Source organism: Citrus sinensis, chromosome 3, assembly GCF_022201045.2.
Source record: "Citrus sinensis cultivar Valencia sweet orange chromosome 3, DVS_A1.0, whole genome shotgun sequence".
In the NCBI taxonomy this organism is placed as follows: domain Eukaryota; kingdom Viridiplantae; phylum Streptophyta; class Magnoliopsida; order Sapindales; family Rutaceae; genus Citrus; species Citrus sinensis.
Genome location: NC_068558.1, coordinates 1800916 through 1820189, shown reverse-complemented (window position 1 = coordinate 1820189; position 19274 = coordinate 1800916). Strand labels below are relative to the sequence as shown.

Sequence of the window (19274 nt, the reverse complement as noted above, 5' to 3'; positions counted from 1 at the left end):
TTATAACGTCCAGTCTGACTCTAAGCTCCAAGTCGATGGCCCACGTAGATAGAAGTTGGGTTCTGCCGAGGATTTTGCAATTTGGAATTTTTTTTTTTGTTTTTAATTTTGTTTCAAACTTCCAATTTATTTTTCTTAAAAAAACAAGAACAAGTCAAACGGCACTCGTAAGTTGCCGTTTCTGTCAGGTTGGTATCAGTATTGAGTTGAAATATCGTCAGTGTTTATGCCTTATTGGTATGATTAATGATTTATTTAATGGCTATAAATATCTATTTAATCATATAAGTTTTTTTTTTTATTTTTTTATTGTTGTTCAAATGTTTTTTCAGTAGAATTTTTTAAGGTTAAATAAGTCATTTTGTCTTTGTCAATAAGAGCTCACATTTTTTATTTTTGGGAATTGGGATCAGAGGTTAAAATTCTTTTAAATATTAAATATTTAAATACTTAATTTTTAATCTTATTTAATTCCTTTAAAAAATTATTTTGAAAAATTATTTTTTTTAGTAGAGCCTTTAAGCATTTTATAACTTCATTTTAAAAAACTTATCTATTAAAATAATTTTATAATTTTTAATAAAATTTTTGTTAAATAAAAACTTTACCAATAAAATTCTACTTAAATAAGTTTAATTTGAAAATTTGTATCAAATGAAGTCTTAATTAGGTTGTCTTACACTTTTAACTTGCGCAACTATTTGTAAATTCTACATGATTTAGTAATGTGTCATTAATTACATCGAACTGTAATGATTTGGACATATAAGTGTAATCCGACGGGTCAAGCCATGAAATTATCTCTACATCTCTACATAAAAACTTCGTAGTGAAAATGATGATATTTTGATAATATTTTCTTTCATCACCGATTGTGAATAAGTAATGTTGACTCGATCTCGTTAATTTAATTTAAATTTTATTTCATTTCCATTTCAATTGGATATTATTATATGGTATTATATCATCAATTTCTTTTTTATTTTCTTTGACTCTTCGTACATACACATAATTTCAATTTCTACTAAAGTAGAACGAGCCAAAGAGTTCGTTTTCATCCTGAATGCTATTGCTAGGAGATTATCTCTGCTTTTTTAGAAAGGTACGAAATACCAACCATCTTGTCCAATTTCTTCTAGTTCTAGGATTTACTAGACATACCAAAACATTACTCATGAAATTAGCAAAAAAAAAAAAAAAAAAAACATGAGCCGTGGCTGCATTACAACGACCAGAAGTAGTCATCACCGGAGCCATAGCCACCAACAAAGAACACTGCACCATCAAAACCACAGGAAATCTGAAATTTGACAGGTATGAGTGTCATAATTTATTAAATTTGGTTTTAAGTATTTTTACATATATTTAGGGGAGAATCTATAATTTTTGGTGCATAGAAATGGCACTGAAAGGTATATTAAAAGGCCATTTAATTTAAAAACACCAATGAAAGGGACCTTAATCCTAAAAAAAAGAAGTTTGGTAAAACATGAACTTAAAAATTTCAATAAGGTTAAAGGCTCGAGTTTAGAAATGTTAAGAGGTATGTATATATATTGAGAGATTAAGTAGTAAATTTTTTTTATGGTGAATTGATGATACTTAGCTTTTTTTTCTTTTTATTAGTCGTTAGCTATTAGTTAGCCTCTGAAGTAGTAGCATGCATGGGTCTTATAAGCTTTTAACTAAGAAAATTTAAATTGAAACTTAAGCAGTAAGGACATTAAAATTTATATATATTTTTATTTGTTAATAATATTTCTTATTTTATTAAAATGAGATGTCTTTTTTTTTTAGGAAATTATTGCTCATAATATTTACAATCATACAATTATTGAGATCAGTTTACATTAAATCTTATATGTGGCACTGCCTAAATTTTAACCCTCTCAAATATTCAAAGGACGTAAACTCTACTCTTAGGAAAAAGACTACCATCACTTAAGGTTTGAGGAATAAAATTTAAATTAAACCCTTACAATACATATGTGGGCGCTCAAACCATTTTTTTTACATTTACGAAAGAATAACTCTAGTCAGTTGCCCAAACCCTAATGGTTTATTAAAATGAGATGTCTTGGATGAAAAAAGGCACGCTTGATTTCTCTCAACAAAATATTGCCTTTGCTCTACTTCCACATGTGGATGCTTTTCGGCTTCGCAAAAGCTCCATTTAATTTCATAGTGAGTATAGCTATAGCTTCTGAAAAGGCTATGGCTTATGGCTATGGTTATGTCTATTTCTGTTTCCAAATTAATTCCAATAGAGTGGGGGTGCGGGAACACGATGGGCTTCTTGCCAGCACCATTCCCATTTATTTTTATTTCCATTTTCACACGCATAAAAACACACACACATATGTAAGCATTCTGCAAATTCTCCAATGAATTAATGTTTCATGTAATAGCAATTCTCTTAATTAGAAGAGCTAGCGACAGTAATTTACTGAATTCTATCATGAAAGTCTGGCTTTTTAAGTTATTTTTGGGTTGTGAAAGGAATTGCATTGTTTCAGGGTCCGTCCCTCTGCTTTGTTGGCTTGCTAATATTTTGACACTTTTTCTAAAATAAAGGCTTTTAATATTCTATTAAAAAGTGCTTTTAACATTCATCATCAATATCAACTGACACTTTTACCACCATATTAAGTATATAATATGGTAAAAATAAAAAAAATTATTCAATAAACTATCCATTTAACTCAAACTTTTAATCAGAATTTACAGGAATAATAAACTGGAGAATTCTATTTTCAGCGTAATTAGAGAATCCTCAAGCAGAAACAAGAGAGACTTGAAGAAGCAGTATTCATTGGAATAAATGACTTGGTTTTTTTATTCGTTATTATTTCTCACCAAATCCCTCCTTCGATTTGACACTGCGTAAATGTTCATGTGACCCACTGTTTATTGTAATTTTTGCACCAGTTCCACGTTTCTATCTTCTTTCTTTGTCCTATCTTTCATTTCCTATTAGGCTATTAGCCTTTCTCACGCAACTCTTCAATTCATATATATGCATGCTTTATGTATCTTGATATCTCCAAAAGCCATGAACACAAATCGAAGCAAAGCACTTGCAGAGCATATACATGAAATCATATTTCACTTGAAACGAACTTCATTGTTTTCAATTGTACTTGTCTTTCATTTTTCCTTTTTTTGTTGATTGAGCTACTGGTTTGATGGTTTGGTTCTGTGAGTGAAAAATTATTGCAACTACTTTAGTCTTTAGACTGGAGATAGTGGCTGTGTTTGTGTGATCAGCTTGTAGGACCAAGTGTTTCTGTTTGCTGGGTCAGTAAAGTTCAGATCTTTATTACCCTCTTCAACTAAAAAGAACCAATAAGTTATCTTCTTGTGTGCGTGCTTTGCTTCCTACTCTTTTATTGGGTTATTTAGTGCCATTTTTTGAGATTGATGCTAAGATACTATTACCATTATTATTATTATTTTTCGTTCATCAAAGTGAGTGACCTGAGAATGTATAAATTACAACAAGGAATTAATTGCTACTGGTCCATTCCATTACAGTAATGGACCTTTTAACTCACGTCCTGTACATCTGTCTGATAAAGATTAATGACACCAGCTTTACACGGCTACCCAAAAACTCCCGGCCATCTTTGAGTTACGAACCCTCGAGGTTCAGCTACTTCTGTAGAGTCTGAGTCTGAGTCCGGGCTGCTTTTGCTTTTTATTTTCGAAACAGAACAGTTTTGCCAAACGCCCATAAAGGTTAGATGTTTTAGTCTGTTGAAAATGAGGAATCAAGAATTGAGCAAGATTTGTTAGTGTGTGATTGGTTTTTCAGTACCTTGCTTTTTAGATTAAGCTTTCTTTTTGCATTTCATCAAATGGATACTACTAAGATTCAAAATCAGAAGAGAGTGCCAGAGAGCCTGAAGAAACAGCTCGCTCTTGCTGTGAGAAGCATTCAGTGGAGCTATGCAATTTTCTGGACCATTTCAGATACACAACCTGGGTACTCAAAGTTCCTTCTTCTTTCAGTTCTGGCTTATCCCTGTTCTGCTTCCCTTTTGTTTCTTCTCAAATATATACATTTTTCCTTCGAGCACGGATATAAAATGAACAAACACTCAAGTTAGTTTGTTTTAATATATGCGAAAATGATTTTCTGCTCTGGCTTTTGTTCTTTTTTATCAATTGGGTCTGCTTAAGATTCAAAATTGACGTAGACAAATGGGGACAATCTAGTTCCAGATTTAGGGACATGTTGGCCTGCTGGACTAGAGAGCTCAAAAGTTGATTTTTTGTTTTTGTTTTTGTTTTCATCTTACTTTTTTACTTCTTTTTTACTCTTCTTTCGATTGTGAATGATATTTTAGGGTCTTGGAGTGGGGTGATGGCTACTACAATGGAGATATTAAGACAAGGAAAACAATTCAATCAGTAGAGCTCAGTTCCAACCAATTGGGTTTGCAAAGGAGTGAGCAATTGAGAGAATTATACGAATCTCTTTCGGCTGGTGAGAGTCATCCACAAGCTGCCAGCAAAAGACCATCAGCGGCATTGTCCCCTGAAGATCTTACTGATACCGAGTGGTATTACTTGGTTTGCATGTCATTTAACTTCAACATCGGTGAAGGGTAATTTTGACCACACATCTTTGTACTCAACCCTTCGAAATTGCATACACAATAATCCCTGTTGTATTAAATTTTCGCTTACGTTGCTCTTAGGTTGCCAGGAAGGGCACTTGCAAATAATCAGCCTATATGGTTGTGCAATGCTCAGTATGCAGACAGCAAAGTGTTCAGTCGTTCTCTGCTGGCAAAGGTAGGATACTGAGAACTAAATTTTCAGCCTAAAATGATACCAATTGGCTAAGAAATTCAAATTGGAAGAAGAATCTAAATATTTTTTTTCTGTGTTTGGTCTTTGTTTCATAAACCGGCACTGCATCTCTCAGAGTGCATCTATTCAGGTGCAGTTTCTCTTTCCCTCTATATCTTTTTCAATGACGCATTTACTAGCATCTTATTGAGTTTCCATTTCTAGAGTCAAGAATCTTGCACAAATGAGAAATGGAAACAAAGTAAATCTAATATAAAATATATGATTTGGTACAAGTAAATCTAATATAAAATATATGTTTTGGTACAAATAAGAGCAGTCATAATTCCTCTCTATTATTTATCTATTTATTTATTTTTCAGACAGTAGTATGCTTCCCACATTTGCATGGTGTGGTTGAGTTGGGGGTAACTGAGCTGGTAACTTTTCTATCAGATCCCCGTTTGATTACAATCTCTCAGATTTTTGCTTTGCACATTACAGTGCCAGTTCAAGTTATTGATACTTCATGACTTGTTTTCTTAAGGTGTTGGAGGAACCTGATTTTATTCAGCACATTAAGACTTCATTCATGGAGATTCCATGTCCAATGATTTCCGGTAATTCCAGTAGCGGTGCTGGAAACATGAGAGATGACAAAGATCTCGCTTGTGCTGCACTTTGTTCACAGAATCTTGACACTACAATGGTTCCAGTTGTGGGTTATGAAGTGTTAGAAATGGCTTCTCCAGATAACAACGGTTCTAGTGGCATCAAGCACAATCAACCAGCAGATTATTCATTTATGGTTGGAGGCATAAATGGGGTGGCTTCTCAAGTACAAAGCTGGCAAGTCATGGATGATGAGTTCAGTAACTGTGTTCATTCCGTGAATTCTAGTGACAGCATTTCCCAAACACTTGTAGATGCTACGAAATGTGTCTCTGCTTCAAAAGATGATAAAAAAATTGGCCATTGTTTGCAAGAAGTTGAAGAATGTAATCCCACAGAGCTAACCTCACTGGATCCCCAAGGCCATGATTTGCTCTATCAAAGTGTCCTTTCTTCCCTTCTAAAAACCTCCCATCAGCTAGTTTCGCGGCCGCATTTTCAAAACCACAGCCAAGAATCCAGCTTTGCCAGTTGGAAGAAAGGTGGATTGGTGAGTTGCAAGAAACAAAGAGACGGAGTTTCACAAAAGTTATTGAAGAAGATCTTATTTGAAGTTCCTCGGATAATTAATTACAGATTGCTTGAGTCGTCGGAAGATAATCACATTAAAGATGATGTTTCGAGACTAGAGGCTGAGGAAACTGCTACTAACCATGTAAAATCGGAGAGGAGGCAAAGGGGAAAGCTAAATGAAAGATTTGTTATTCTCAAATCCATGGTACCTTCAGTCAGCAAGGTAGCTAATTAAAACTCAATTCCTTACAATTATTGATCACTAAACATTCATCACTTGGTTAAAATTTTTAACTCGTTTGCAGTTTGACAAAGTATCTATACTAGATGACACAATAGAATACGTACAAGAGCTTGAGAGAAAAGTCAAAGAATTGGAGTCTTGCAGAGCAAAGTTAGAGGCTAATTATGACAACAGCAAAACTAGTAGAGCAAAGAAGAGAAAATCTCGTGACATCTATGAGTCGGAGCCAGAGTTTGAACGTTTTGCGACAGCAGATAATATAAATGTGAGCATAAATGAAAAGGATGTTCAAATTGAGATCAAGTGTCCATGGAGGGAAGGAATGTTGCTCGAGATTATGGATGCAATAAGCAACCTTCATTTATATTCCCACTCGGTTCAGTCATCCACCAATCGAGGCATTCTATCTCTTACTATCAAAAGTGAGGTACGTACGTGAAATTGCAAGCAAATATTGAGAATATCTTTTCCTTTATAACTAACATAATTATTCTTAACCATGCATGTTTTATTTTATTCAGTACAGAGGATCAAATGTCGCATCAGCTGGGATAATCAAACAATCACTACAAAGAGTTGCTTGGAAGTGTTGAATCTTGGTTTATACTCAGAAATTGTTTGATCCCCTATATATATTGTCCCAAGAAAGAAGTGTAGTGCAGTTGAGAGCATTTTGCAAAATCAAATTCAAAAGAGTGCGAGAGAGTAATATAGTTCGGGGAAATAAGCTTTATTCTGACAAATGATAATGTAACTTTCTTCGAATGAAAAGCACGTATCTTACGCCAAACCCTTGATGGGATCGCAATCAACTTTGAGTAATCATGTGAAACACACCGAGGGACCCTTTGAATTAATCCTTCATAAACGAATCTGTATGAAGATTTGCAATTAATGGGTTTCTTAAGAATGAACCTACCAATCCATATCAAGAAAGTGATTTTTTCCTAGTGGCAATGGGCAATCAACATGTCTTCGTTGAAAAGTGACAGCAACAAGCAAAAGGTGTCCTCAAAAGTTAATAATCATTGGCCAGCAATTAATAGTGCAACCCAGGAAGAGTTTTGATCCTGGAAAACTTTGAATGCTTTTATTATGTCTTATCATGCAAACTTTTTATCCGATTCTTTTATGACAATGGGTTCTATCTGAGCTTGTCATTTGAAAGACGGCTCTAGAATTTGCAGCGGCCTTTCGTAATCTCGTCGTAAATAATGGCGGAAATAATATTTGTTGCGAACCAGTAGGAGAGAAAAATTTGTATTGCGGTGGAACAGTCCTATTGTTCTAAAACCCACTAGCTTCTTTAATATTAAAGTCAATAAGTCTTATTATGATTAATTATATTATACTCTTATTTTTTCTTTACTTTTACAATAATGTCCTTACAATAATACTCTTGGAATATTAATAAAAAGAAAAAAAATGTTAATTTATTAAATCTATCTTAAAAGTAAAATAAAATTAGTGTAATATTTTTTTTATTTTTTAAGAATTAACTTTGTAAACTAATTTATTTGTAAATAATTAATTAGTAAGATTGTTGTAAGGGTATTAAACATTGTTTAAAGTTCACCAATATTAATTTATTTATAAGTAATAATTAGCAAGATTGTTGTAAAGACGTGAAAAATACTAGTTCTTTATATTGATATTTATTGATTAATTCATAATGAATAATTAATTTTCTCAACGAGTAAATTAATTAGTGTAAAAAAATATAGTAGCAATTGTATTATTATAAAAGTGAATAAAAAGAAAGGACCAGAGAGTAATAACATATTTAAAACGAGGGAGTTTTGAGATTTTTCAAAATGTAAAGATTAAATAGTTAATTAAACCAAAATAAAAAAAATTAAACAATCATTTAGCATTAGATGCAAAAAACAGTAAAAGGATTCTTATTTATACGTCCGCTAAATTCAAATAACTATATTGACCACAGAAAAAGATGACCGAAGAGAAAACCACGAGCCCCTTTAGATCGTAATAAGCACTGATGAAGAATTTGCTTCAATCCTGATACTGCAGATGCTACTGAATTGGCCGCGGAAATGGAATAGGACATTATCTATTTGGGTCTTGTTAACTGTTAAGTTTACAGATCATGCTTTTGACCCAGTTGTTGTTACTCATTTGAGTTAAATTAAAATGTAACTATTGGAATTGCCTGTCGGGTCTTCAAAGCCCCATTTCTCAAAAGCAATTAAGTAAAGGCAAGAAAACAAAAATGTCGTTGGATTCAATAATAACAACAAACTCACACTTACACCAACAGAGTACGGACTTTAGAGAAGATTTGTCACCATCAGATAGCCGATCAGGCGATACAGAACATACACATTCACATTTGGATACAATTTAATTAACTGGATATTGTACATTTTTACCCAGCTAAAACTCCAGAACTGATGCCATACCTCCCTTCTGTTTTATCCCTGCAAAATCGTTGACAGTATGCGCAATTCTCTCGAATTTACCTTCGTCATTATTTTCTCTAAACTTCAAATAGTCCAAGCAAACGAAGGGCTTGTAAATCCTTGAGCATCCTTCTCCCACAACTTCATCCGGTGCTCGAATCACCTTCTCATCCTCAAAACCCCAAAAGAAAGCCAGTGAGAGACGGTTTATGAATCGTTTCAAAACAACCCGATGCTCAGATGACCTTAACCTCCCATTGCTCCAAGCTTGCATAAGATCTCCAACATTAACTACTAGTGAATTCTCACATGGGAATATGTCAATCCACTCCCCCTCCTTGGATCTCATCTGGAGTCCACCAATCTCATCCTGATAGACTAGCGTTAGACAACTCATATCAGTGTGCATTCCAAGCCCTTCAAGCTCTTTATCTTCTTTGACAGTCTCTGGTGGTGTATAATTTATGATCCTCAAATACCCTTGACACTTACCAAATTCAGATTCATAAAATTTCCTTTCATAATCACCTCCCAAACTCATTAATATAATCTTTGAGATTCTCTGAGATAACTCCACCATCTTGATCCCATACTCTTGCAATAACTCACTACGAAATTGAAAAGCAAGATAACATTAACCTAATGCAGATAAATGATTAACAAAACTGTAGTGCCAAGACAGTGGGATGTTAAAGAAAATGTTACCTGAAGTCAGAACTCTGTTGGCCAAAAAGCACACATGCAGAAGCCTTTGCGGCAGCAAAGTAATCTGGACCAGAAACCCGCAGGCTTTCAAAATAAGGGGAAGCTATAAAATGAGGGGTGTAGGTTTTGATGCATGATGATGGTCCAAGCTTGAGCTTGGTATCTGTGGGACTGCTAAACATACGTTTGGAGAATGAACAGACTTTCTTAAACATATCCTGGGAGATACCATGGTTAGTTACATAAAAAAAGCCCCATTCTTGACAGGCTTCAGAAAGGGAAGATAGAAAGGAGGGAGACACCGGTTGGGATAAATCCAACACAGGTAGCCGAACGGAAATCTGCAGTTCTGGCATTACTATACTGAAAAATACAATGGTTTGCTCAGCTGGATTCAAATGTTGACATAAAAAGCATGTTCCACATAGAAAGGGGTCAACTGTCAGAAGTTATAAGATAGACTTATATTCCAACTGTTGAAAAAAAATTCTGATACATTTTACCATAATCAGAAATGAAGAACACTAATTTAGGGTTTTATATAGACGATGATAATCTGAATCCCACCATTATAACTATGATTGGGCAGGTATAAAGAGGTGGTGAGACAGATCATTGTGGCCATCTCAATCAATGCTTTTTAAAGATAAGTGATAATTATTTTACACCATAATCACAATTATGGTGGAGACCACAGACTATGAGCAGCAAGTGCCACCATCAAACAAAAAAAATGGACTGACAATGGTAATAACATAATAACATTGAAGCTTAATTGTGAAAATGTATATACAAGCAAAGATAGGAAATAGGTTTCTAAAGCATGAATTCAGCATTTCACAGTTCTTGCTAACAAATTTTTGATGCTCAAGTCACACCTTCACATCAGCAACAAATACACACTTCTCATATAGCTTGAGGAAAACAGAAACATATAATTTCTGATAAATATAGCAAAAGCATAAAAGCTCATAAAAACCGATATGGTAAAAAAAATAGTGTAGTAACAAGTCAGTACGAAGTCTCCGCACAAATGTTAAGCCATCAACCCTCCAAAATATATTACCTTATGAGAATTATGTAATATGGATAAGGGCACAGACATAAAACACTATGAGCTTTTGTGTAATTCAACTTTCATCTCATGACCCCTCTTGATTAGAAGCAGAGGGAAGGTAATAATTGATGCATAAGCTTAACTCTAAACGACTAAAGAGTCTTGTACTTTTCATAAGCCACAAGGCATTCAACAGAGGATCATTCCCACTCAATCGTAGATGGAGGCTTTGATGTGATGTCTTGAACAACTCGGTTTACACCTCGAACAGTATTACAGATTTTTCTGGCTACATCATCAAGGAATTTGTGTTCAAAATAGTACCTGTAATTTCCACAGATCCAAAGAGAAAAAATAAGCAAGTTGCATGCAAGAAATTTTATTCTACCCCAAAAATCAAAGCCAAAAAGCCTACACTATTTCACAGAGAATACAGCGAAAGAGTAATTTCCAACACTCCATAGAAATAATTAGCGGCACTAGAAAACAAACATGACAATAAATTTGCAAAATTATGAACTTTTAAATTAGCAGCCTTTTGAAAAAAGAATAAAAAAACAATTAGCAGTAAAGACAAGGGATTCGAGAGGCAAGGTTCATCGAAATAAACTTCCGATGGAACATGAATATAGACCTTAGTTTACATGCCATCAAATGCTCATATGGTCGTTTGCTAGCTTATGCATATACACAACTCTACAGAAACCATCAAAAGTGAAAAAATTGGGGGCTTACCAATCTGCTGTCATTCCATCTTGGCTTGTAACAGCTCTGAGAGCAACAACATGAGAATGAGTTCTTTGATCGCCTTGAACTCCAACTGATCTTACAGGCAAAAACACTGCAAAAGCTTGCCAAATCAAATCATAAAGACCTGCCTCCTTGATTGATTGAATAAAAATTTCATCAACCTGAAAAGAAGTCAAAAAACTAAGGTTTAAAAGGGTAAACAACGACATAGGGTTATCGCTCAAAGCATAAACTACACATACCTGTCGAAGGATATCCAAGGAATTGCCTTCAGTTACATCACCAAGGACTCGCACTGCAAGGCCAGGGCCAGGGAATGGATGACGCTTTAGAAATTGCTCGGGAACATTCAATATCCGGCCAAGTTGACGGACCTTCATAAATAGAGAAAGAAAATGGCCAAAATAGAATCAACTATAAACACGAATGGAAATCATCTTTATTAGTATGAACGCATGATACGGTAAAATCGAAAACCAAACCTCGTCCTTAAATAGAAGTTTAAGAGGTTCAATGAGCTTCAACTTCATGTCTTTAGGAAGCCCCCCAACATTATGATGGCTTTTGATTGTGTGGGAGTGGGTTCTTCCCGTTCCAGGTGGTGGGCATGATTCAATTACATCTGGATACAAGGTTCCTTGGACCAAGTAAGCAGGCTTCTTTCCTAATTTCTGCTCCAAATCATGGGCAAAAGCATCAAAGATGCAGATGAATTCCTTTCCAATTATTTTCCTCTTCGTTTCAGGATCTATCACACCTTTCAGCTTACTAAGGAACTGATCAGTTGCATCAACACAAGTAACTGGTAAATGTAGATCCTTTTCAAAGGTATCCATAACACGTTCCCTCTCTTTGTACCTATGTAAAACAAAATTATGATTGAAAATTTACAGAGAGAAACCAAAAGATAAATGAAAGTGTAGAACCAATATAAAGTCTTTCCATGAAATCTAATCTTAGTTGTTTCAGAAAAAACATTCACACTCTCTTACCTTAATAAACCATTGTCAACAAAAACACAGTGAAGCCGGTCCCCAATTGCCTTATGAACAAGAGTTGCAGCAACAGTAGAATCTACACCCCCTGATAATGCACAGATGACATGATCTTCAAGCCCCACAGTATCCTTGATGCATTTAACTTCTTCATCCAATACATTTTCCAATTTCCAGCCTGCATTAACTCCACAAACATCAAATAGAAAATACCGAAGAGTTTCCATCCCTTCAGGTGAGTGTGTCACCTGCAGAACATTCAATAATCAGCAATTAAAATTGGAAGTTCGCATACCATTATAAACTTCCAATAGTTCCACACTAAATCACTAACGACAGCAAAACCACAACATCCAGGGGCGGAGCTCAGAGTTCAGACCAAATTAAAACATTTCAAAACTAATAATATGATTTTTTCAATTGAATAGGCAGGAATATGCAAAAGTTTTATTTTCATAGTATAAAAGTTCTTTTCCTATTAAAAAAAGGTAATACAAATTTAAATAAAACAAAGTCCATAAAACATCAACAAAAAAGTAGGCTCACCCATTTCTAGCAAGAGAAGGATAAAAGAATTTGTTAACAATAAATTAATAATTGTAAAGGTACAAGTTTTTATCAGAATTAATGTTTGTGGGATCATATAACTTTCATTTTTCTCTAAAGTTTAAAAATTGTGAGAGAATGTGCGTCCCTGCAGGGACCAAATGAAGATTTTACACTTAAAAATAATGATATTATCATAAAAATATTTTATTTAGGAATTTGTTGATTGTGCCGTGGCACCCTCTAGTCTGAACAGGGCTCCACCCCTAGTAGCATCCAGTCAACAACTGATATGTCAAACCATTTCAAATAGGTCTATGTAAAATTCTAGGACAATAAGCATCAAAACCTCCATAGATCCTACAACACATCCACACATCCTTACATCAAGACAAATAACTCCAACGCAACTCATATATAAACACCCCCCCCCCCCGGGGGCAGCGCCAAAAAAGAGGAAAAAAAAACAATTTTAGAAAATTCGAATTCCATCTACCTCAGGATGATACTGAAGCCCAAAAAGCCTCTTTTCTCTATTCTCAACAGCAGCCACAGCTCCCTGCTGACTCCTCGCCACGACTTCGAATCCATCGGGCAACACAACAGCCTCATCTCCGTGACTCATCCAAACGACCTGATGATGACCCACCTTCTTATTCCCAAAAATCCCCGAACTACGTTCCACCAGTATCTCCATTCTCCCGTACTCCTGCTTCTCCCCAACCTTAACTACACCATCAAGCTTCTGAACCATCAACTGGAGCCCATAACAAATTCCCAAAACATAAACGCCGTTAGACAGGGCCCACTCGAGGAATCCAGCGGGAAAAGCAGGGGCATCGGGGGAGTGGACGGAGTGGGGGCCGCCGGAAAGGATAACGACGCGGGGATTCTTGGCGGTAATGTCATCGAGAGAGCAAGTGCCGGAGAGGCAAAGAGACAAGATGGAGAGCGAACGGATTCGTCTGGTTATTAGGTGGGTGTATTGAGAACCGTAGTCGAGGATAAGGACGAGTTCTGGTTTATTCTCCATTTGTTGCTGGTGCAGGTGGTCTGGTTAGTGGTAGGGTTAGGGGTTTTGGGATTTTTGGTGGGTGGCTTGGCTTGGCAGGGTTTAAGGAATGAGGGAGAATTAGGGTTTTTATTGTTAAGTTTGGCGGGAAGTGGGGGGCGTGGATAAATTATTTATTGAAAATGATGGAAATATAATTTTTAATTCGTAATCAGATTTTAAAATACCATTTTATTTTCAACCCAACTGCTGTATGGCAACCCCCATTAAATACGTGCACCCTATTAAAATATCTCATAAATTTCTTCTCTACATTCTTTTTTTTAATTAAAATTTTTATTATTTATATAATTTTAACAAATCATTAACTAACCTTTTCTTTTCTTTCTTTCCTTAATTTTATAAATTCACATAAATTCATTCGTATATATTATTTTTCTTGCAAATAATTAGTATAAAAACCCATCATTCAAAAATAAACATCAACAAATATTTTTAGCTGAAGATCAATATATTAAGTGCAAATTAATTACTGCGTTCTTAAGTAGTGGTGGATCTAAAAAAATAATTTATTAGGGATTAAATTAGATAATAGCAAAATTTAGAAACTAAAATTTTGAATATATAAAATATTTACTAATACATTTATAAATGTACTCGATGTATTTTCATATTTTAAAAATGTTATGTAAAAGACTCATTATCAATATTATTAAATATCTCACTTCTTATATAAACAACTAAACTATCATTTATCTCATGTTATTACAGAGACGATTCTTCACGAATTTTGTTATTAAAAATGTTCATTCAACTATTATTATGGAAACTGGTAGAATTAATCTTGTTTATGGGAATAGAAAAATGTTTTTATGTGACAACTACCATTATTTTTAATAATGTGTAGGATTTAATAATTCTTAAAATTAAAGTTTAAATTTGTTTGGGTTTATAAATTCATAGGGACTTTTGTAATAGATTCATGGCGGTTAATTAGAAACCCAAAATATTTTTTCTTTTTATTCTTAGGTTTCGACTCTGTTCTTAATTCTTAAAGATAAAATTGTGACTTCAAAAAATACTACACGCGACAAAAACAAAAAAAAAAAAAACTTAGGGGTGAAAATATCCCACTCTTTAACGGTTAAACCTTTTAAAATTGAAAAAATATACAAAAATATAACAAATAGATCCCATGTTGTTAACAATTTTTTAACTTGAGATATAATTTTTCAATATGTATTAAATACGTCCCTACGCTAGTGAACTTCCCTGAAATGGATCGTTTATGTTATTCTTCCCAAGTCAGTATTACTCAGGGATCCGGAGAATGCTATGTTTCTTGTATGAAATTATTTTGTGTTGAAAATTTCAAACAACATCCACCGGGGGAATTTTGAAAACAACAAATAAAACCTGTGATTTCTCGACATTTATTGTAAACTATACAGTAACAGTAGAAAACAAGAAACTTGATGGCCCTGAATTTTGATTCGATGAGTCCCCGATCAGCAGCCTCCTCTCTAACTCATCAAAAAGAATTCTATAATCTTTCTTGATTCATCCAGTTGCAAGTTTGCATCCCATAACAAACATTGTTTGATGAGAAAGCATGCAAAGCAAAATTCGAGGCTTCAAGTACGCAGATCGATTGAAATTTCCAATTCCAGTTCTTCTAAAACACTTTCAACCAATTCAGTAACAGCAACTTCAGTATCAATTCGAATGTCCATCCATGTTGTTCTGGATTTTCCCAAGTCCTTTTCAACAAGTCCCTCCAAAGTTTGAAACTGTCGATGGAACAGGATGTCCAAGTCGACACATTTCATCACCTCGTTAACCACATTTGTTCCCGCTTGAGCTGGTCGGATTTGTGGTATAAGAAATGATAGCCGGGGGCAGCAACTGAAGTGACTTTGATATACCTCTAGAAGGACTTCATTGATATAATCAAAGAGGAGCTTCTTATCAACAGTGAGGAGGTTAGGCAATAACTCCACCTCATCAATTAAGGATGGTTCAAGAAGTTGGTCTGACGAATGACATTTCATTGAAAGTTCTTCCCATTTTGTACCGGAAGCTTGCAACACTGCTGTTACATATTGGGACAAGGATTCATGCTCATTCATGGTATTGCTTGAATTGATCTTCAGATCTGCAGGAGATGTCACAGGAGCAGTGCAAGAGTTTTCTTCACAATAATCTTGTTTTGGCTCGACTACTGGCTCTGCTGCAGAAGTTCAAGTTGGTAAAGTCAGCAACATTTTGGAAGAACAAAAACAAATAACTCGTGATTGCTGACTTGAAAGCCTACCAGATCGAGATATGGTGCTTAGAGGGCTAGGGATATCTTCAACGAAGAACTGATCCAGAACAGATACTGGACTTGCATGCTCTGCTTTATCTTTCATGCCATTAGACTCTTCCAGTTTCTTCATGCTTAAAGGGCTTGAAAAATAAGCATCTTCTGAAGATGGAGATGTTAAGCTTTCCATAGGGAAATCCTGAAGAAGGCCAAAATCGGTGGCAAAAAACAATGCACTGAAGTATGTCACAGAGTTGCAGTAGAATAAAATGTAATAGAAAAGAATATGGACAGAAGCACTACTAATTTATTTGACAGAGCTGGGAATCAAAGTTTACCAATTTTGAGCACTCCAAAAGTTCATTGTCCTCATACGTGTAGGTGGGACCAGAACCTTGAGTTGCACCATTATTATGTGATTCATTTGATTGAAAGGGAACTCCCAAAGAACTAATTTCTCCACGTTTCACAGAATTATACACAGAACCTGAATATTAACTGAGCTGCTTAGACAAGATAAAGTATTTGAGAACCACGAGAATTGGAAAAGTAACAAAAAATTACCTCTAGAGCTTGAAGGATCGCTTAGGGAACTAAACCTTTTGTACCTTTTGATATCAGGAAAATGATTGCCGGAGTCATTTGGCTTCCTATCAAAGATTTGCAATTGATCAGTAAATCTCTTATAATCTGCTAAGGATGGAGCCTCTATGATCTGCCTCACAGGACTTATGTACCCATTTTTCTTCTCTTTCTGATGTTGTTTCTTTTCATTGACCATTTGGTAATAGCTATAAGAAGAAAATCTCATCTGTGCAGCATTAAAGCCATGGTCCTGGTACCTTCCCAAGAAGTCATATTCAGGCAGAGAACCAATCCTTCTGGAGTTCGTCAGTACCTGTTTTCTTGAAAAATCTTCATTTCTCTTCCTTACAACCTCAGAGAGATGGTTCGTAGATTCAAGGTATATATTAGATTCAATTTGTTTAAGATGCCCGACAATGGACGATGTTGAGTTTCCAAGGTCACTTCCACCATTCGCAGCAACTGGCTCTTTAGTACCTGACGCAGAATCCTTCAGTTTGCCCATTTTGGCTCCCTTCCTGACACAGAAAGACTTTGCCATTTGACCAGTCCCAAGATTGCACTTGCTCAATGGGTTGCTTTGTGCAGTCTCCGGACAATTTCCTCCACCACCATCTCCCGAGTCCTCAATGTCAATAGGAGATTTATGTCTTGTACAATCAGTTGATGTCGAGGGCTTCTTCTCTTTTCTGCTAAACCCAATAGCATGTCTCAACTTCCTCTTCATATGTCCTAAGGAAAAATATGCAGGTTTAGCACTCTGCACTTCATTCCTCAATCTATAAAGAGACTCTGGAGAGGAGCAATCACTGGTGTCAGCTGCACCATTTTGCACGGCTATTGATCCACACTTCAGAACCACAATTCTTTCTGAAGTTTGAGGATCAAAACTGCCTTTAGTTGGGTATCTGTCACAAGATACTTGATTGCAGACATGCTCTTTACTTTTACTGACTGTCGTTCCACAATTTTCTGACAATTTAGCTTCTGGGAAGCTACAGTTGATCTCCTGTTTGTTTGCCTGAGAATGACGCAAATCTTGGATATGTTTGACTAACAAAGAATTGGGATCTTGTAGCAGATTTATGAATAATTCCTTGTTGGAATTCAATATCTCTAATGCATCCAAGAAATGTCTAGACTGGTGGCTGGCCTTGTTTTTGCCGAGGAATTTTCCTTTAGTGAACTTCTGATTTACGAATGCTTCCGCTGCCTCATTCATCTTAACTTGCAAATTTATTTCACTAACCCGTTTATTCTTTGGATGGCTGACACTTCTACAGTCACAATCCCTCCTAGGATGTGCCATAGTGCCGGATGCTTCTGTCGGTATCGCTTTGGTACACTTTATTGAAGATCTGTCTGCTGAACTTTCATTATAAGGCTGTCTCTGGCCCATGGTTGCTATGTCCTTACAACCATGCATCTGAAAAGTCTTGCTTGTCTTTCTTTTATGGTTAGTCGGCAAGCGACCAACGGGCTGTGTATTATTAGATGGTGTATGTTGCCCTTCAGTATTAGTGATCTTCTTGTTGACCTGCAACTCAGTGGCCATCTCTCCTTCTCCTTTTCTCATTCTCATTACATCTGCCTTATCAGAATCAATCATCTGAGACTTGTTGTTTACTCCACCCTGAAACAAATTGAGATGCTAATTGGCATAGATGGCGCTTCTCCGTAAAACTTACATTTAGGGAAAAAAAATTTACAGAAATTAGGGGGAACGGATCAATAACAGGAGTAAGTTAAGTTGGTAACCCAAAAATAGGTAGGTTGCCGATACTTACATCAATACACTGGCATTTTACATTGGAGTTGGAAAGCAAATCAAGCCTATTCCTTGAATCCAATCCACCTGCATATGAAAAAACAGAATACAGAACCAAGTTGAACATCGTAGCTGTAGGATCTAAAAACAGTTCAGACTTGACAAATAGATCAATAAAAATGGCTTCCATTCTTATATAGCAATTTATGAAACAGCAGAAACCGATCTTTGATTATAAAATACTTACTTAAAACTTGTGAGTTAAGTCCTTTCCCATGAGAAATCAGCTTCCTGTTATTAGAGTCACCTTGGCCAAAGTCACAGAACCGAATTAAACACCATGCACAGCTAGATTTGTATCTCTCATACACCACAGGACTTTTAGGCGATATCTTCTCCATTATATGCCAAAAAAGTTATTAAACGCGGTACATACTTTGCATCTGCTAACCTGCAAAAAGAAAGGAAAACAAAAAAGGATAGCACCAGTATATCAACAGCTACTGTCATGAAAATTACGAGAGAGATTAAAAAAATAACGTAAAAAGAACCCAACAAACCTGAGGCTTGGTCTAGACTGCTGGTTCGAAGAGCTCCAAAAGACAAAAACCAAACCGAAACAGTGGGCTTGTCTTGTCCCATCGGCTGGTCGACATATGACCAGTCGCCAGTTCTTTTCCTTTTTTTTTTTTTTTGGGTTTCCTTTTCTTTTCTTTTCTATTGCAATATAATAACTTTAAGATTTTGCCATTAAAAGAGTGGCCATGAACGAAAAGAAAAGAAGAAAGTGCGACTCGGTGCAGAACAGATAAAAAAGAAAATGACGTGAATGTGAATAGTAGTTATAAATAGACACTGGCGGCAGGTAACATACACACAGTTATGAGTTATATAGGTGGGCACGA

The 19274-nt window shown here is 35.4% G+C and overlaps 4 protein-coding genes across 6 annotated transcripts; 1 reads left to right on the top strand and 3 right to left on the bottom strand.

The window, feature by feature from the left end:
* Window positions 1-2809: 2809 nt before the first annotated feature.
* Window positions 2810-7047, top strand: LOC102606766 (transcription factor GLABRA 3-like). Of its 2 annotated transcripts, none has more exons than XM_006476497.4 (8): window positions 2810-3985; window positions 4350-4610; window positions 4704-4800; window positions 4934-4948; window positions 5181-5237; window positions 5345-6205; window positions 6288-6653; window positions 6753-7047. In XM_006476497.4, the coding sequence occupies exons 1-8, from the start codon at window positions 3858-3860 to the stop codon at window positions 6846-6848; spliced, it is 1881 nt and encodes a 626-aa protein (XP_006476560.2). In that variant the 5' UTR covers window positions 2810-3857; the 3' UTR covers window positions 6849-7047. The 2 variants fall into 2 exon arrangements, with proteins under 2 accessions (XP_006476560.2, XP_006476561.2); XM_006476498.4 differs by having other exon boundaries at window positions 2813-3985; window positions 6748-7046.
* Window positions 7048-8437: 1390 nt separating this feature from the next.
* Window positions 8438-9997, bottom strand: LOC112498284 (gibberellin 20-oxidase-like protein). Its single transcript, XM_025098889.2, has 2 exons — window positions 9352-9997; window positions 8438-9254 (listed from the first exon to the last, which is right to left on the bottom strand). The coding sequence occupies exons 1-2, from the start codon at window positions 9705-9707 to the stop codon at window positions 8621-8623; spliced, it is 990 nt and encodes a 329-aa protein (XP_024954657.2). The 5' UTR covers window positions 9708-9997; the 3' UTR covers window positions 8438-8620.
* Window positions 9998-10266: 269 nt separating this feature from the next.
* Window positions 10267-13850, bottom strand: LOC102631051 (uncharacterized). Its single transcript, XM_025098888.2, has 6 exons — window positions 13196-13850; window positions 12151-12401; window positions 11641-12016; window positions 11401-11532; window positions 11144-11319; window positions 10267-10732 (listed from the first exon to the last, which is right to left on the bottom strand). The coding sequence occupies exons 1-6, from the start codon at window positions 13730-13732 to the stop codon at window positions 10609-10611; spliced, it is 1596 nt and encodes a 531-aa protein (XP_024954656.2). The 5' UTR covers window positions 13733-13850; the 3' UTR covers window positions 10267-10608.
* Window positions 13851-14979: 1129 nt separating this feature from the next.
* On the bottom strand, window positions 14980-19269 carry LOC102630348 (uncharacterized). 2 transcript variants are annotated; one of them, XM_006476494.4, is made up of 7 exons: window positions 18930-19269; window positions 18617-18820; window positions 18389-18456; window positions 16581-18234; window positions 16355-16503; window positions 16026-16215; window positions 14980-15938 (listed from the first exon to the last, which is right to left on the bottom strand). In XM_006476494.4, exons 2-7 carry the CDS (start codon window positions 18768-18770, stop codon window positions 15346-15348), a joined length of 2808 nt encoding a protein of 935 aa, XP_006476557.2. In that variant the 5' UTR covers window positions 18771-18820; window positions 18930-19269; the 3' UTR covers window positions 14980-15345. The 2 variants fall into 2 exon arrangements, with proteins under 2 accessions (XP_006476557.2, XP_006476555.2); XM_006476492.4 differs by having other exon boundaries at window positions 14980-15941; window positions 18930-19263.
* Window positions 19270-19274: the final 5 nt, after the last annotated feature.